The 16,308-nt window shown below is 40.4% G+C and overlaps 2 protein-coding genes across 2 annotated transcripts; one reads left to right on the top strand and one right to left on the bottom strand.

Annotated features, from left to right (window-relative positions):
* Nucleotides 1-346: 346 nt before the first annotated feature.
* Nucleotides 347-7,076, top strand: lxn (latexin). Its single transcript, XM_042486231.2, has 7 exons — nt 347-499; nt 4,373-4,549; nt 4,630-4,692; nt 5,513-5,684; nt 6,248-6,384; nt 6,617-6,679; nt 6,789-7,076. The coding sequence occupies exons 1-7, from the start codon at nt 347-349 to the stop codon at nt 6,906-6,908; spliced, it is 885 nt and encodes a 294-aa protein (XP_042342165.2). The 3' UTR covers nt 6,909-7,076.
* Nucleotides 665-15,322, bottom strand: gfm1 (G elongation factor, mitochondrial 1). Its single transcript, XM_042486230.2, has 18 exons — nt 15,000-15,322; nt 14,707-14,859; nt 14,492-14,624; nt 11,867-12,071; nt 11,385-11,501; nt 10,796-10,946; nt 9,530-9,684; nt 9,362-9,446; nt 9,124-9,261; nt 8,715-8,816; nt 8,577-8,633; nt 8,346-8,483; nt 7,155-7,237; nt 3,262-3,424; nt 2,605-2,749; nt 2,350-2,510; nt 2,202-2,255; nt 665-1,153 (listed from the first exon to the last, which is right to left on the bottom strand). The coding sequence occupies exons 1-18, from the start codon at nt 15,072-15,074 to the stop codon at nt 1,022-1,024; spliced, it is 2,247 nt and encodes a 748-aa protein (XP_042342164.1). The 5' UTR covers nt 15,075-15,322; the 3' UTR covers nt 665-1,021.
* Between the last annotated feature and the right edge of the window lie 986 nt (nt 15,323-16,308).

Below are 16,308 nucleotides of genomic sequence, written 5' to 3'. Positions count from 1 at the left end.
AACCCATCAAGCTCACATATTAATCACAGCTGCTCTAATGGGATAACAGCTCCTAAACTAATCAGTCCTTCTTGTGTTGAAACATTCAGGGGCCGACAGCTTAAGTGAGTTGCACGAGAGCGTACGAAGAACAGAGCCAGATAAAGTGGAGCAGTTTGTTTAGTTGACAGCGGGGAAAAAATAAACAGATTGTGCCAGGAAGATCTGGACAGTCTCCTCTTTCTTCCCCCTCCCTCCTCTGTTACATAACTCCACACTGACAGGAGGGTCAGTTCGCTTCCTGCGATCTTTCACAGAGGTGCTTTTTCCATTTTCTCCAACATCTGTGTTTCACAACTTTGCTATAATGAGTCTGAGGATCGTCGTCTTTCTGGCTGTGCTAACTGGGGTGACTGGGAGCCCCCGTGTGACGGTCAGGCCCAAAGCTGACTCAGCGGATATGACGGCTCATCCAAACAGCGTACCAGAAACATTAGAGGATAAGAAGATCTTTGGACAGGTAAGGAGGAACTGGTTCCAGTAACTCTGGTGTTTAAATCTTGTTTCCTTTTTCTGGTATTGCTCATGTGAAAATCTATAAATTGCCACACAGAGTGCTGCCGTACAGGAAAATTGAAAAAATGCCTTTTAAGACGCTGTTGAGACATTAACGATCTGCACAGAATTTAAGTTTAAAAGACAGATATATATTGTATCTTTGCTGCACTCATTTTTACATCAGCCCTGTTCTGTACATAGTACAAAAGCCATTACAAGCTCAAATCAAAACATGGAGCTCTCCTTACTGACAAGGTCAAATGGTGCTAACATCAAGATAATAAATATGTTTTCCACAGGGGTCATATATTAAGGAGGAAAAAAAACAGCTTAAACTACAAAATGACAGTTTTTTTCTTGGCTCCACAAATTGAAGCCTTATTGTCGAGTCACAGTTGATGAGGGGCAGAAAATGTTTGCAAGGATGAGGGACGGTGGTCATGTTAGAGTCCAGTGGTACACATCTGGGTAGTTTTGTCAGTTTTCAGCTCTTCCACTTGTTTTTCTTTACAGGCAGCTGTCCTGTAGCCTCCAAATATTTGTGGATAAGTTCTTCTTGTGAAGCTGGCAGGCAGGGCTGATATCTGCTGTAGTCCATCGTGTACTCCCCTTTTCCCTGAATAAACAATGAGAGAGGATGTTAGTTTTTCAAATCTTAATGCAGAGGTCTTCAGCCTTTTATAGGCCAATAAGCTGAAAGAGAGGATGGACCCCTACTGCATATATTGTATAAAACTGAGCTGCACTTGAGATAATTCTCTGAATACTTTTGGGCCTTCTCTTTTTTGCGGTTGCAAGTCAGCAGATGTTGTAACATGACTCGGTGCGTTTGCTTCACCCTCGGCACTTTCGCTGCTGGTTTCTGAGGTTGACGGTGTGTAAGATTCTCCTGCTCACAGTTGCAAAACTAACCATTTTGGCTCACAAGAATGTAAATAGAGTTTGAATCATAATAATACTATTTTAGTTTAGTTTAGTTTATTTAATTTATCAAAAGGACAGCATGCAACGACACTGATCATTTACATGAAATAAAAAACATGGTTACATCAGATTTAGCGAGATGCTTATTTCCATCTGTAGTCCTACACTGAACAGGCTGACGCAGTACATACAAATACAACACAAAACACAAAAAAAATAACGCAACAAAGGGCAGTAGGAGCACACCAGGCAGTAAAAAAACACAACATGGTATACACACAACAACCACATCTTTAAAGTGACCAATTACTAGTGAAAACAATTAACACTATCACAACAAAAGCAACACAAAAGTCTGCACGAAACACACAACTACAATTAAAGTGACCGATAAAATATAACAAAAATGCTAAACTGTGAAGGGATGATGCACACGGATTTAGTAGTTAGCCTATTATTAATGTTGTGTACTGTAAATTAAATGTTTTTTATCTAACAAACAGGCCAATTTATCTACACTAATAAAATTCTTAAAAAAGTTTCATCTATGTTTTTTAGTTGTAGTGCTCAACAGAAGCTTGAATCGAACATTTAAGCTCAAAACCATTATGGCTCCAGCTCCAGCTTTCTTCAGCGCATAAAAACTGATATATAAACCCAGAGGATAGCATTTGACCTATATGAACTACAACGGGCTACAGTTATACTACACATTTAGGGTGTTGTGAGATTGAACTTACTTCAGTGCAGGAGCGAAGTTCTGTAGAGTAGCCGAACATGTCGTTAAGTGGAATCTGTTAGAGGAAACAGACTGAAATTAGTCAAATGGTGATGAAGGACGAGACAACAGATACACGCTGTATGTGGAGGATGGACAAACTGGCTCACATCAGCGTAGAGAGTGAAGTATCCTTCAGCTCCGTCCTGTCCTGTGATGACACCATGCCGACGGTTTACACCTGCGATGACTACTCCCTGAAACTCCTGAGGTGCTACGATTTCAACAGACATGATTGGCTCCAGGATGATCGTGTTGGCCTTTTCCATAGCTGAAGACGGCGAATAGAAACCAGCATTAATGTACGCAGATAAAAGTCAAAACGGACTGAAAAAAAATGAAACGGGAGATGTGATCTTAATCACCTTGCTTTAGAGCGCCCTCTCCTGCTCGAATGAAGGAGATCTCATTGGAGTCCACCATGTGATGCCCCCCGTCTTCAAGGAGGAACCTGACTCCTGAGATCCTGTGCCCGCTCAGTGGCCCCTTCTCACAGGCGTCCCTGAATCCCTGCGGCATGATGGGAAGAATCAAGCATGATTGACAAATGGCTTTCACTTAGTTTTCAAGCCGATTTTACTATAATACATCCATGATTCAAGCCGCTTATGTTTTGATATGTCACATCCATGTAGCTGTACTTTGACTGTGACGACATTAAAGGTGAAGCGTGAACGATTTATTGCCATTTGGTGGCGTCTGCTGGTGAACTGCAGAATGTGACCAGCTAAAAATTCCTTTAGTGTTCGTTGTTCAGGAGGTTTTTACTGGGAGCCAAATCATCTGCAGAGGTAACAATAAAACCACTAGTAACACTGGTTAAAGCAATTTCATGTTACAACATTGCAAAGCAACTTCTTACTACAGTGGCCAACGCAAAAACGCCTTATTCTCAGGAAACAAAAACACAATTCCTATTTTCAGGTGATTATACACAATAGAATATAAACTTTTTATAGTCCATTTCTGCCAAAATATCCCACCAAACCCTAAACACTAGTCTGAAAGTTAAGAAAACAAACCTTTTCAACAGCTGGTATAAACTGCTTCGGGATGTTGGTTCCAACGGTCTGGTCTTCAAACTCCAGCTTGGTGGTCTGTTCTGGCTCAAGAGGCTCAAGGACTCCGATCACTTTACCGTACTGCCCAGAGCCGCCACTCTGCTTCTTATGAGTGAAGTCAAACCTGCAGAGAAACGGGACAAGATATCCACATTTTTGATGAAGCATGACAAACTGAAATCATGTGTCAGCCAGAGTCCAGAGTGTTTAAATTCTGTTGGTACTGAATGCCACTCTGTGTTGCTTGTGGCACCAAAGTGATTAAATGAACAATTTTATATTCTGCACAAAACCCCACTGATCTAATTTCAGTACCAATAAAATCACCAAAAATAAATGCCCCTTAGAAAACACTAATATACACCGATCAGCCAAAACTAAATACATAGAAAGCAACACAAAGACTACAGTTACTGGTATTGGCCAGTATTGGTAAAAGATATCAGACCTCATCAATGTTGCCTTAGAAAGACACATTGATGAGTCCCACTAAAATATATTAACTCTCTCACTCATCTATCACTAAACTTTGAAACTTCCTTTATAATTTGAACTGCAGTTGAGACGCTGGGTCTGGCTGACCCACATCTGCTCTCACTGCCTGTTATTTTCCTGCTATGACGAAAAAGAAAAGAGCTCTGTCTCTTTAAAAAAAAAAAAAAGGGGGCAGTCCTCAAAGGGCGCTGTTGTCACAGGAAGTGGGAAGTAGTCTTTCCACTTTGAGTGAGGAGCAGTGGACGGATTTAACTTTTCACCTGCCAAAGTAACAGACAGGGAACTTAAAGCAGCAGGCAAGACCAGACTAATTATTTTTTTTGTTCAGCTGCACACCTCTTCACCCTGTGCTGTTTTTTTTTAAACTTTTGTTTGCTTTCCACTCTGCTCAATGGATGTTCTCTGTGTCTAAAGCTTTTCTTATGCAGAGAAAAATGCTCCACCCTGCTGACACCTGAGGGTCAAAGTCCTTCAGGGGTTCGAAGCCCATCCCTGTTCTTTACAGCAGCTTCTGTTTAAATTCTGTCTTTTCATCATTCCCTCTCTCACTGTCTGACTCTTCCCTTTTTTCTCACAGCAAGAAGTATTAGTTGAAGAGGAGGCTGAAGAGGCTGTGATGGCGACTGGAGAGCTGAACCCGAGTCACTACCCAGCTCGCCGGGCAGCCAAAGTGGTCCAACACTACCTCAACACCCGCTACGGTTCTCCATACAGGCTGTTCGAGCTGCATGATGTCCACAGCGGAAACGCAGAGGTCAGTTTAACTGTTAAGGTTTAGTTCACAGTGATGTAATAATTTCTATAAAATGTGGTTGTTTTCGACTTGTCTTTCAGGATGTGGCAGACACCGGAAGAAAGTATCATCTGGAAATCTCAGTGCAGGAAATAATCAGCAATGTAAGATATTATTTTTTCCTACATTTATCTCACACACATACAGCCACGAGTCCTTCAGTGTAAAGTTGTTACATTAAAGGTACAGTGTGTAGGATTCAGTGCCATTCAGAGGTGAGGTTTGCAGATTGCAACCAGCGATAACTTCTCCTATGTGCAAAGTGTGAACTCCTGGTTCGGACTCCTTCAGTGTTCATTGTTCAGGAGCCGAATTATCGACAGAGGTCTCTTTCTCTCCAAAACAACAGACCTGGTGATTAAAACGGCTAAAAACACTGAATAAAGCAGTTTAGTAGTACAAATCGTTGCTTCTCTGATGCTGTTTGGCGTGACACAGCCAAGATGCTAGCCCAGCATCCCTTAATCAACATAAATGAACTTCAAATGAGTCAGTTGTCCCTGCCCCGATCTTAAAAAGCACCTTGAAAATTGTCTATAAACTATATTTCTGAGGACAAACTTTTTTCCGATCAGTGAAAACCTTTGACCACGCTACGGTGAGATTTACTTCAGTGCTTGTGTAAATTTGTCTGTAAAGAAACTTTGACAGCTTTGCATTCACATTGTGCTTAAAGAAATATATTTCAACCAAATCTCAGGCACAAGTAAACCATTTTTGGCTTTAGAAACAACAAGTTTGACAAAGTTTAACTAAACAGAGGATAAAAGAAGGCAGTGTGATGCAACCGTGACTCACTGGCTATCATGTTAACACCAGGACTACGCCTTTCCTCTGCTCCACTCCTGTTTAATCAAACTTGCTTTTCCTTTATTTGCTTGTTTTTAATCCCCTGTCCCTTCCTTTTTTTAAACGCTTATCCAGACTACAGAGAAATGCTCTGCAGAGGTTTTCTTTCCAAGGGGTGAACAACAGGGCTCACCTGAAGTCCAGGCCAAGTGTGTTGATCTCCTTAAAATCAACACTAAAGCAGAAGAGGGGGCCTTGTACCAACAATACAAGATGAACCAAAGCCTGCTGTTGGCACATCTACCTGGTACGTACAAGAAAACAGCCTCTGTGTGCTACTGCTGTTAATTAACACAAAGTCACATATTGCAAAATATTGGCCGTTTAAATTGCAGCATTTTGGGTTTTCATCACTTTTTGTGGTTTTTGAGGGAACTCTGTTTCTCTAATGACTACTGGCACAACACACAAGGTTGACATTATGAACTCTTCTGGTGTGATCGCTTGTATACTGACAAGTATAGCCTGCAGTACATGTGGCATAATTAAAGGTCCCATATTATGCTTGTTTTTTAAGTTGATACTTGCATCTGGAGTTTCTACTGTAACATGTTTACATGAGAACCACATTATTCTTCTCGTATTATCATTGTACATTTACGAAAGTCCTGACAGCTTTTTTAAAGGCCCAGTTCCTGAAAACAAACTAAACTATGCGTTTCTCTGGGGATTGAGCGTTTTGATACTCTGACAGTATCCATCCAGCACCTTAACTTGCTTTATATTACAAACGAGATGGAAATCTGACTTTTTTAATAATATGGGACCTTTAAGTAATCCTTCATAACACACTGACACTCTGACCAACAGACAGCTACGGTCACATCGAGCCTGGCATGGAGCCTTTCTGGCACCTCGGCGCCGTGGTGTCCAGCTTCGTGATGCTGAAGGAATCCAATGAAAACACTCTGTACAACATGGCTCAGGTGGCAAACATCACACAGCTGGTAGGTTTGTCTGTCATTGAATCTGCTCATTAACTCTTGATTGATAAGTACATCCAAATGAAAATTGAAGAAGAGTCTGCAGAATCTGTTTAATACAGGCATGAGCTTTTTAAGTTTTTGCATAAACGGGCGACCAAATAAGGAAGCTGCACCCTAACTGTGGTTGCAACATTTGTATTGGACTCGCTTTCTAATGTTTGGCTAAATATAATTTTCACTTCGTCTGCTACAGGAGACTGAGAACGACCAGCTGAAGTTTGACTGTCACATACTGCTGCATGAGATGGTGTCCCAGGTAACAAATTATTAATAAAAGGCTAACGGACTGAGTTTTAGGACTCATTCCTTCACCACTCTATCGAGCTTAACTGAATGAATCTGACAGTCTGCGCCTTTTTTTCCAGGAAATCATTCACTGGAAGCTGCTGTTCACCTGGTCTCCTCCAGAGGGAGTGAAAGTGCTGCAGATGGAGCAGCTGCTGCACACACACACTGAACTGCCGATATCCATCACACTGTTTTAACAACCAAAAAAAACGTCTTGATGCTCACATCTTGTATTCAAATATTGAAGCCTAAATGCTGCAAGTAAAAAGCCACCATGTAATGATGACATCCTCACATCGTGCTATGTTTGTATAGTACCTTTGGCTGCTGTTGTAATTTAGCCAAAATAAATTGTTTATACAGACTGTTGCCTCAGTTTACAATATTCAGTTTGTGTGTGTGTGTTTGTGTGAGTGTTTGTGTGTCAGGAGATCAGCACTTACTGTACTGGACTGGTGATCGTTTCTCTGAAAGCCACTTTGGGTTTTCCCATCACACAGGGACAGTTATATTCCCTCTCCATCCTCTGAAACAACAAAACAAGAAAACACAGACACACGGGTCATATATCCAGTTTGAGGTCACACTTTCGTCATACATTACTTAAAAACTTTTTTTGCAGTTGAGAAATCCATTTAAAGGAACACTTCACCCACAAAATGACCATTTGTACAGCAGTCATGTCATGATACCTTTAACTCATGAAGGAAACTTTGTTTTTTTCTTGCCTGCCTTCACGAACATCAGCCAACATATAGTATTATTGATTGGGGACCAAATTTAACAGCAAAACTACATCAAAACATCCATTTACAAACTCTCTCACAACTCGTTCAGTATCATCCAAGTGTCATTTATTCAGTGCTCAGTGCTTCTAACACGTGCATTTTTGCTTAAAAACTTTGTTAAAGCTGAACTGAAAGTAAAACTTTACCTGATCTCGTCAGAGCCAGACTCCCAACAGTGCAGTATTTTTTAGTGAAAATGTATGTGTTGGAAGTAATGAGCATCGACTGGATAAATGAGACTTTGATTGTACAGAATGAGTTGTGAGAGTTTGTAAACATATTTTACAATTCTACAATTTCATTTAGCAGACGCTTTTATCCAAAGCGACGTACAGGGATATAGTTTCCCTGTAAATAAAAATGGTCCCCATCAATCAACAAATCAATATGCTTACTGTCTCAGTAAAGACATATAAAAAAAGTTTTCCTCACAAATCCAAGGAAACATGACACAACTAACTGATTTACAAATGGTCATATGGTGGGTGGAATATTCCTTTAAAGGTCCATCTGATCTTCTGAGGTTTAGGGATTTGGGCTAGAGCTCAGTCCAAAAGCACTGAACCTCAGGGGCAGCATCAACAATATTTTTCTTCTTCTCCAAAAAGATGAATAATGAAAGGAATTGTAAAATCTGTGTCATATTCGCAGCACTCATCCCAGAGGAAGCTATGAAAATCCCTGATATAGCGTCAAAGAAACACAAATATAGCCAGCCATACACCAAGCAGAGTGAATCTGGAGATGGCTTTTACTTTCATAGGCCATAAGGTTTACAAACACTAGCCGACAATTTCACATAAATAATACAAATTTAAAATTGCAGAACATCTTCTAACTGGGTACCTGGGAGTAGATTTCAAGATGCAGCTCGCCCATGCCCGAGATTATGGTTTCTTTACTCTCAGTGTCAAAATGTACCCTGAACGTCGGATCCTCCCTGGTGAAACGGTTGATACCTTTGGAGAATTTGTCCGTGTCGGTCTGGTTTGACACAGGATAACAAGAAGAAAGAAAAGTTAATAGATGAACTGATTTTTATAATATGTATGAGTAAATTTAAGTGTTCATTTTTACCTTATTGGCTGGCTTGATGGACATGGAAATGACAGGTTCTGGGATGTGAATAGACTCCTGTGTGACAAAATGATGACAAATGAACACAAGAATCTTCTCATATCTTGGCATAAACTAGGAAAAGACAATGTCACTCACCATGGACAGGTTAGCGCTGGTCCTGGATGTGAAGGTGTCTCCGCTGGCACAGTCAATCCCAAACAGTGCACAAATATCTCCTGCGTAAACCTCCTCCACATCCTGAAAACAACAAAGACAGAAAAGACACAAGGGAATGATACAAGGGGACAAAATGTTAATGTTTCAGGACTGGATTGATTCAAAAGCCATGTTTTAATAATTATGGGACTGAATATCAAACAGCTTCATGTCTTATTTTGATACAAGAAGGATGGAAACTCAGAGGGGATGTGGTTTGTTATCTTAACACTTGACTGGTGCAAAAAGAGGAACCTAACCATTTTGACCAGTTACGCTACTCTTCTACTTAAAGTGCAAACCACAGATGGAAAACTGTGACCTCTGATGCACACTGGTTTGTTTTTACCTCCATCTGGTCAGCGTGGAGGCGCACCAGCCTCTGAACTCTGACTTTCTTGCTTGTGCGTGTGTTATAGATGTACTCTCCCTTCTTCAGACAGCCCTGGTACACCCGCACATAAGTCAGCTGTCCAAACCTCCCCGCCTGATAATAAGAGACACCACAGGAAACAACAAAGCATGAAAGATTAAGACCTTCCTGTTGAGCAGAATTGCATAATTAAAGAGAAAGAATAGTATTGTACCTCTAGTTTGAAAGCCAGACCAACGAAGGGGTTTGCAGCATCTCTTGTCGGGTCCATTTCGATCTTCGATGTTTCATTGGCATCACTAACACAATGACAAACCCGCTGAAATAAGTGCAAAAACTTTCTCATCAAAGATATTAGAGATTGACCCTGGTCTGTACTCACTCATCATTAAGGATAGCATAGTTTTTGACTTCAGTGGGGTTCGGTAGGTAATCCAGGACAGCGTCCAGTAGAGGCTGGACTCCCTTATTCTTCAACGCTGTGCCCACCAACACTGGAGTGAAGAGACGCTGCACTGTGGCTCTGCGGATCGCAGCCTGGAAGAGTCGAGTGACAACAGATTGACCATGTAGCCAACAAAATTATGTTTATTCTTCATTCATACACAGTGTTTATGTCCTAATTTGGATGTAAATGATGATGAATTTTAATGGTTTTTGAGGGACTGGTTTGATGACATTAAAGGTCCAGTGTGTAGGATTTAGGTTGCAGAACTGAAACTTCTGCTGAGGAGAGCTACGGTGGCCAACACGAAAATGTAAATGGACCTATCAAGAGCTAGTGTTTTTTTGTTTTTTTTTTGTCTGTCCTGTACTTTAAAACAACATGGTGGACTCTGTAGCTGAGAACTTGTTCCATATGTCGATATAAACAGCTCATTCTTTTTTTTTTTCTAAGATATTTTTTGGGCGATTTTGCCTTTCATTGACAGGACAGCACAAGTGTGAAATGGGAAGAGAGAGAGGGAATGACATGCAGCAAAAGGCCGAGGCCGGAGTCGAACCCGCGGCTGCTGCGGCGAGGACACAGCCTCGATACATGGGGCGCCTGCTCTATCCACTAAACCACCAGGTGCCCCAAACAAAAACACAACAATTCTTATTATCAGGTGATAATAAACTGATTAGGACATAGTTATGGATGTTATATCCCATTTCTGCCAGGAGATGCCCATAAATCCTATATACTGGACCTTTACATGAAAAGAGAATGGCCCTTATTCACTAGTATATGCGTAGAAATATTCTAACTTTGTTCACAAAATAAGTATGGGTGTTAAATTTCTGTCAGATTCATAAGTGCACACTGGCTAGTTTTGTTCTTACCACCGTGCATATACGTTTGCCTAAAGGTGTATTATGGAGAAAGCTGTGAAGATGCACATGTTAAGGCCCTGACACACCAGTGTCGTTCCGTTGGGAACAGCTGATGAGCCATTCGTCATTCTCTTAAAACATGTGATATCGTTCTCTCTCCTGAAGGAGCAGGATGCATTAACTTCAAGCACGGCTAGATTATGTCATCTCAACATCCAATAGGAGGGGATTTTTTTAGGCTCACTACTCTGGTTGGAATTGAACCCACACATATGGCTTTATATTTTCACAGAAAAAAAAAAAAAACACAGGCACACAGATTCCCACAAACCTTCAGGTCGTCATTAGTTGGAATCTTTTCCTCCAAGAACATCTCTCCCAAGGTCTCATCAGCGTTAGCCACACACTCCACCAGCTCCTGCCTGCGGTCTGCAGCCTCAGCACGGAAATCTGCCGGGATCTCGTCATAGCGGAGAGTTTGGCTGCAGAGAGGAAGAGACCGTTTGAATCTCAGAAGTTGTGAAACAGGGATATAGATCAACTTGAGGACTTTTGCCACCAAACTTAAAGTGCCATTTATGGTAAAGCAAACTATTCTCACTGCTCAAGAATCCCTTATTTACTTAGTTGTTTTCCACAGTGTAAAATAACCAATTTACACCACAACAGGAACAGATCTCTCTCTTTTCTTTTTTTTTAAAGATTGTTTTTTGGGCTTTTAGCCTTTGATGGATAGGACCAGGTCTAGCATTAAAGGGAGAGAGAGAGGTGGTGACATGCAGCAAAGGGCGGAGGCTGCACGACCGCTGCAGCAAGGACATAGCCTCTGTACATGGGGCGCTCGCTCTACCAGATGAGCTATTGGGGGCCCCAGAAACAGATCTCTTTATGGTCAAGCAACAACAAGGGGATTCCCTTACCCAAAAGGTCCTTCAAAATACATGCTGCGCTCCTCCACAAGATCAATGATGCCGCGCATGTTTCCCTCCAGGCCGATGGGGATGCTCACAAAGGCTGCGTTGTGGTTCAGTTTTGTTCTTAGGAAGGCAAAGAAAGAGTCTGAGGTGAGAACAAGAAATGGGAGGGAAAACCACTGCTGCTTACAACGTTATTTGTGGAATAATGATTTGATGTTAGCCTAAAGGAGAGACATGGAGCACAAAATACAGCTGCATGAGTCTGAATCAAGTCTCCCTTCTAATTTTCTTGCATCCACGACTAAAACTAATGAATTAACAAACATTCAAAAAAGATATACTGGACACAAGTTACACTATCCTGCACACAAGGCTGGGAGATACAGTATATTTGACGTTTGTGTCTGACGGTCATGTGTGTGACTGATTGGGAGCACTTTGGTACATGTACATGACCATATGTGTTCACTTTGAGTGAAATGCACCTCAGCTGCTGCAGGGCTCGACTGGGGTTTGCTCCCATGCGATCCAGCTTGTTGATGAAAGTGAGGAAGGGGACATTGTAGCGTTTCATCTGTCTGTTCACGGTCATGGTTTGACACTGGACTCCACCCACTGCACACAGGACCAGCACAGCTCCGTCCAGAACGCGGAGTGCACGCTCCACCTCAATGGTAAAGTCTACGTGACCTGGAGACACAACAGGGACAGTGACGTTCAGAGATAACAGACTTTAAACATAAAAATGTCATACGTTTGACTTGTGGTGTACAGTCCTGGAGTTGGTAAAAATTCATCATTTAAACACTTTGGCAGGGCCGACCCTCGCTGCCATGGCTGCTACCTGCACTCTGAATCTTAAACTACTATAACATGAGCTATCTGTGTCTCTGCAAACACAAATATCTTGATTACAACTTCAGATGTAACTTGTTATATTTTCATCTATTAAACCTGAAACTACTGTTGAGTAATTTTGTTCTTCTTACTTTCTGTAGCATTTAACAGTGTTTCTGTGTATGTAATATCTTACATACACATGTAATATCTTTTGCCATTGTTAAACAATGAAAACGTTCACAGAGAAGATAAAGATCAAGTCAAACTGGGGATGTTGCAATAACGTGGTCAGCACCACCATGACGCTTCACATTCTTACGCATTTTTATACTTTTACCCGATATTACAGCAATTGCACACTTATTACAGCACAAAAATGTCGACAGCTTTCCCTCCACAGCTTGGAAGATGTGGGGCCACTAATAGTGCATGGACAGTCAGTGAAGAAAATACAAAAAATCTGCCTTTTACTAAGATTAACACTCCATTTTGTGGCTTCTTTTTAAAAGCGTAACTTTGGTATTTTTCAACCCGGATCCTACTTTCTGATGTTTTTGGGCACAATCAACTAATGTCCATTAAAAGTCCTTTTTTTTGCCACTAACAGGCTCAGATGATATTATGATAAGTTTATGATAACATTATGAAAAGGATCCCGACACAGATGGTAGACTTTTTTGTATAAGAGGAAGATCATATCTGTTTAACCAGACCGGAAACTGCTATTGCCAAAGCCACAAGAGTCTACTGAAATCAACAGTAATTTTTGTGTGTATAGAAGCAGCATATTTTCACATCAAACTGAGTGAATTATGGGTTTACTTTAACCAGATCACACTTGTTGATCAAAGAAAAACCAATACAGGTTTTGTGAGATTACTATTGTTTCGTTTGGCTTTAAAATGAAGTTTGTTTTATGGTGATAAAATCAGTGTCTGGTGAGTTTGCCGATAGCGACTTTGGTGCTTTTTCTGGTTCAATAAAAAGGATCTTTACTTTTTAACCAAGAGATCTGTCTTTAAAGGATCTTTTTCATAATGGTGGCACACATTTTAAATAACAACAACAATCTGAGCCTGTCAGTGGCAAAAACAAATAATTTTACTGAATGCAACGTGACGATGCTCAAATGCCCTGACTGATTACACCGCAGCTTGTTTCCAATCTGCCAGCTGCAGCTCCGTCTCTCTCAAAGGTGGACAAATGTCAAAAATTGTTGTTTTCACTAATCACAGACAAAACTGTGGGAAAATAGGGTCAAAGTTGTAAAATACTGAAGCTACCCCTTAGCACTGCATTATTAACTCTGCATATAAACTACCTTTGGTTTGGGTTGAATTATTTGTGCATACATGTGTATATATAAAGGACAGAACAAGAAAATTAAAAAGTTTAAACATTGTGCAGGAGAAATTAGAAGCCAAATGTGACTTATGAAGATACCTCCCCATTAAATAATAATTTAAAGAGAAAGATAAAAAACAAAGATTAATTGTTTTTTATCTTTGCTCAAAATGACGAAAACTCAACAGCAGTACAAAGTTGATAATGGTGTACAACTTCCCAAAAATGTGTATTTACAAAGTGAAATGCATAGATGGGAATCAATGAAGTGTGATGAGTCGATGCAATCTAGAGTCATTTTCAGATGTTTTGTACATAACGATAATGCAGATGTTGGTTGTAGTGATGGAGGTATGTTGTTTCAAAGAGATGATATTCTGTATTTCAATTAACCCTTTGTAACCTGGATCCACATCACCTATTTCGTGCTGTGTCCAGACACCTTTACAAGTATTTAAACCTTCAACACTGAGCAAATTGGTTTGCTTTCTTCAAAAAACATAAGGAACGAGGCAATGAGCAACTTGGCTAGAAACACTCTGCATATTACAAAACATTAGTAGATTTGGAACACTGTTAAAATAAATCTAGGAAAAAATGTCCCAACAAACTATACTTACAATTATAGGAATTGTAAATCACTGTAAATGATGATTATCTTTAAGCATTTTTTTCAGGTAATTTCTTTGTTTGTTTTACTTTTTAGTGTTTGTTTGTGCAATTTTCAGGTCATTTTCTTGTACTTTTTGGTTGCAAATTTTGGGTAAATTCCTCTTAAGTTGCTCATTGCATGCTTCCCACATTTTTAAAGAAATCAAGCCAATTTTTCTCAGATTTCAAGGGGTAAACACTAAATTAAGATACCATAAACAGAGGGTCCTACGCAAAATGTTTTGTCCCCATGGTCCCGGATCATCTGCCAGTACCTGGTGTGTCTATGATGTTGATGTTGTGGTTCTTCCACACGGTGTATGTCGCAGCTGACTGGATGGTGATGCCTCTCTGTCTCTCCAGCTCCATAGAGTCCATAGTCGCTCCAACACCGTCCTTCCCCCTCACCTACACACCGCAGGACGGAGACAGCCCGTGAGCACACCTGATAACCTCACCTGACAGCAACACGGTCCGTCCCGGCGCTCACCTCGTGGATCTCTGCTATCCTGCCGGTGTAGTAGAGGACCCGCTCGGTCAGGGTGGTCTTCCCCGAGTCGATGTGAGCAGATATCCCGATGTTTCGGATCCTCTCGTTGGGGAAGGTCCCAGAGGAGCATGCGCGACAGCTGTTGATGAGCACCTGAAACAGAGGATCAATATTCAGAGCCTTTTATGTCTGTTTACCGATTGTGAAACGCAGGAGGCTGATGGCAGAGCAGCATGGAGAGGTTTGAAGTTCAAACCGTTCATCAGGAGAAACCTCAAATCACATAATGTTACCTTCTTTAGAGTGACGCTTCCAGGCGCCAAGAGATGCGTTTTAGCCAAACACAGACCCGCGTTTAGTACTCTCATTATGACAACTTCTTGGTCGGGCACAGGGCTCTGGTCTTTCTCCTTTTATACAACCCCCCGACTCTGAAAGCCTGGTGAATGTCACGCCGGCGTCCTGCTGCTGGTTGTGAAACGCTGCTTCCGCATCTACGGAAACTCAGATGTGCCAAAATTCCAAATGCTTTTCTTTATTGAACGTAAACGATGCCACTTCCAAAACAGCCCAGTGGAAATAATGAAATAAGGTTTGTTTTTATTGATTTAGTTTAAGGGATAAAAGTCAAACACACAAAACGCGAACACTATAATTGCCCGAGCAAACGCGCACGAGTAAATGTGCATGCTGCTTTCACGTGCTGTCAGACAAGTGGAAACAGATTGAGGTCACCAATATGCATTTTATGAGCGATCCACATTGTTGAATGGAGAAGACATTATGCAGTTTAGCCACTTTTTTTTTTAAGTTATTTTAATTCATTTTTGTTCAACACATATTGTAATATAATATGCATATATAAAAATAATAAATACATCTTCCATGGTGCTATTACTTTCTAAAATAGAGTGTTGTACGGAAGTAATAATGCTTTGTTACAGTACTTAAGTACTTTGGTGAGTACTTGTAGCTTATTTTATTTAAGTTTTTATATTATATACAACTTTCTCTTTACTACATTTCCTTAATGAAATTAATACTTTTACTCCAATAGCCTACATTTCCCTTAGATATTTTAGATACAATAGAGAAGGGACAGAGAAGAGATGGATGGACAAATAAACTAATGGGAGGAAAGGAAAATGGTATTTTGTTCTTTAAACCTTTGAAACCTGAGCAAATTGGTTTGATTTCTTTTGAACATAACATTGATATTGTAATTATTGTTTTTATCTATCTATCTATCTGTCTATCTATCTATCTATCTATCTATATAGTTTTTGATTTTACCTTTTTCTTTACTTTTGTTTTCTTTTTTAATTTCAGCTAATTTTCTTGTAACTAATAACTTCCTCCTGTGCTTCTGAGAAAATTAAGCCAATATGTTCAGGTTTCAGTGGGTTAACTTGTAAAACATAGACCTTGTTTTTCTTCAAGTATATGACAGGCTCCATTTTTAAGATGGTGTATGGTGCTGTAAGTCAGAATTCCCCAAATTCTGCCTGCTTGCTTTTTTATTACCAGCATTTACTTGTAGCCTACTTTTACTTTCTATATTTAAGTACATTTAATATTATAAAATTACTTTTGATACTGAAG

Source organism: Plectropomus leopardus, chromosome 6 (genome assembly GCF_026936395.1).
Source record: "Plectropomus leopardus strain MGB_pleo_1.0 chromosome 6, ASM2693639v1, whole genome shotgun sequence".
NCBI lineage: Eukaryota > Metazoa > Chordata > Actinopteri > Perciformes > Serranidae > Plectropomus > Plectropomus leopardus.
Note: the sequence above shows the minus strand (reverse complement) of the source record. Positions and strands in the feature narration are given on the sequence as shown.

What these genes read in the sequence shown, in the direction of transcription:
- lxn (XM_042486231.2), top strand. Translation starts at nt 347, where the DNA reads ATGAGTCTGAGGATCGTCGTCTTTCTGGCTGTGCTAACTGGGGTGACT. An exon ending in GCTGTTGGCACATCTACCTG is followed by an intron (nt 5,685 to 6,247) that starts GTACGTACAAGA and finishes TCTGACCAACAG; the next exon opens with ACAGCTACGGTCACATCGAG. An exon ending in TGCATGAGATGGTGTCCCAG is followed by an intron (nt 6,680 to 6,788) that starts GTAACAAATTAT and finishes CTTTTTTTCCAG; the next exon opens with GAAATCATTCACTGGAAGCT.
- gfm1 (XM_042486230.2), bottom strand. Translation starts at nt 15,074, where the DNA reads ATGAGAGTACTAAACGCGGGTCTGTGTTTGGCTAAAACGCATCTCTTG. An exon ending in CAACTAATGACGACCTGAAG is followed by an intron (nt 9,685 to 10,795) that starts GTTTGTGGGAAT and finishes CGACTCTTCCAG; the next exon opens with GCTGCGATCCGCAGAGCCAC. An exon ending in TATGCTATCCTTAATGATGA is followed by an intron (nt 9,447 to 9,529) that starts GTGAGTACAGAC and finishes TCATTGTGTTAG; the next exon opens with TGATGCCAATGAAACATCGA.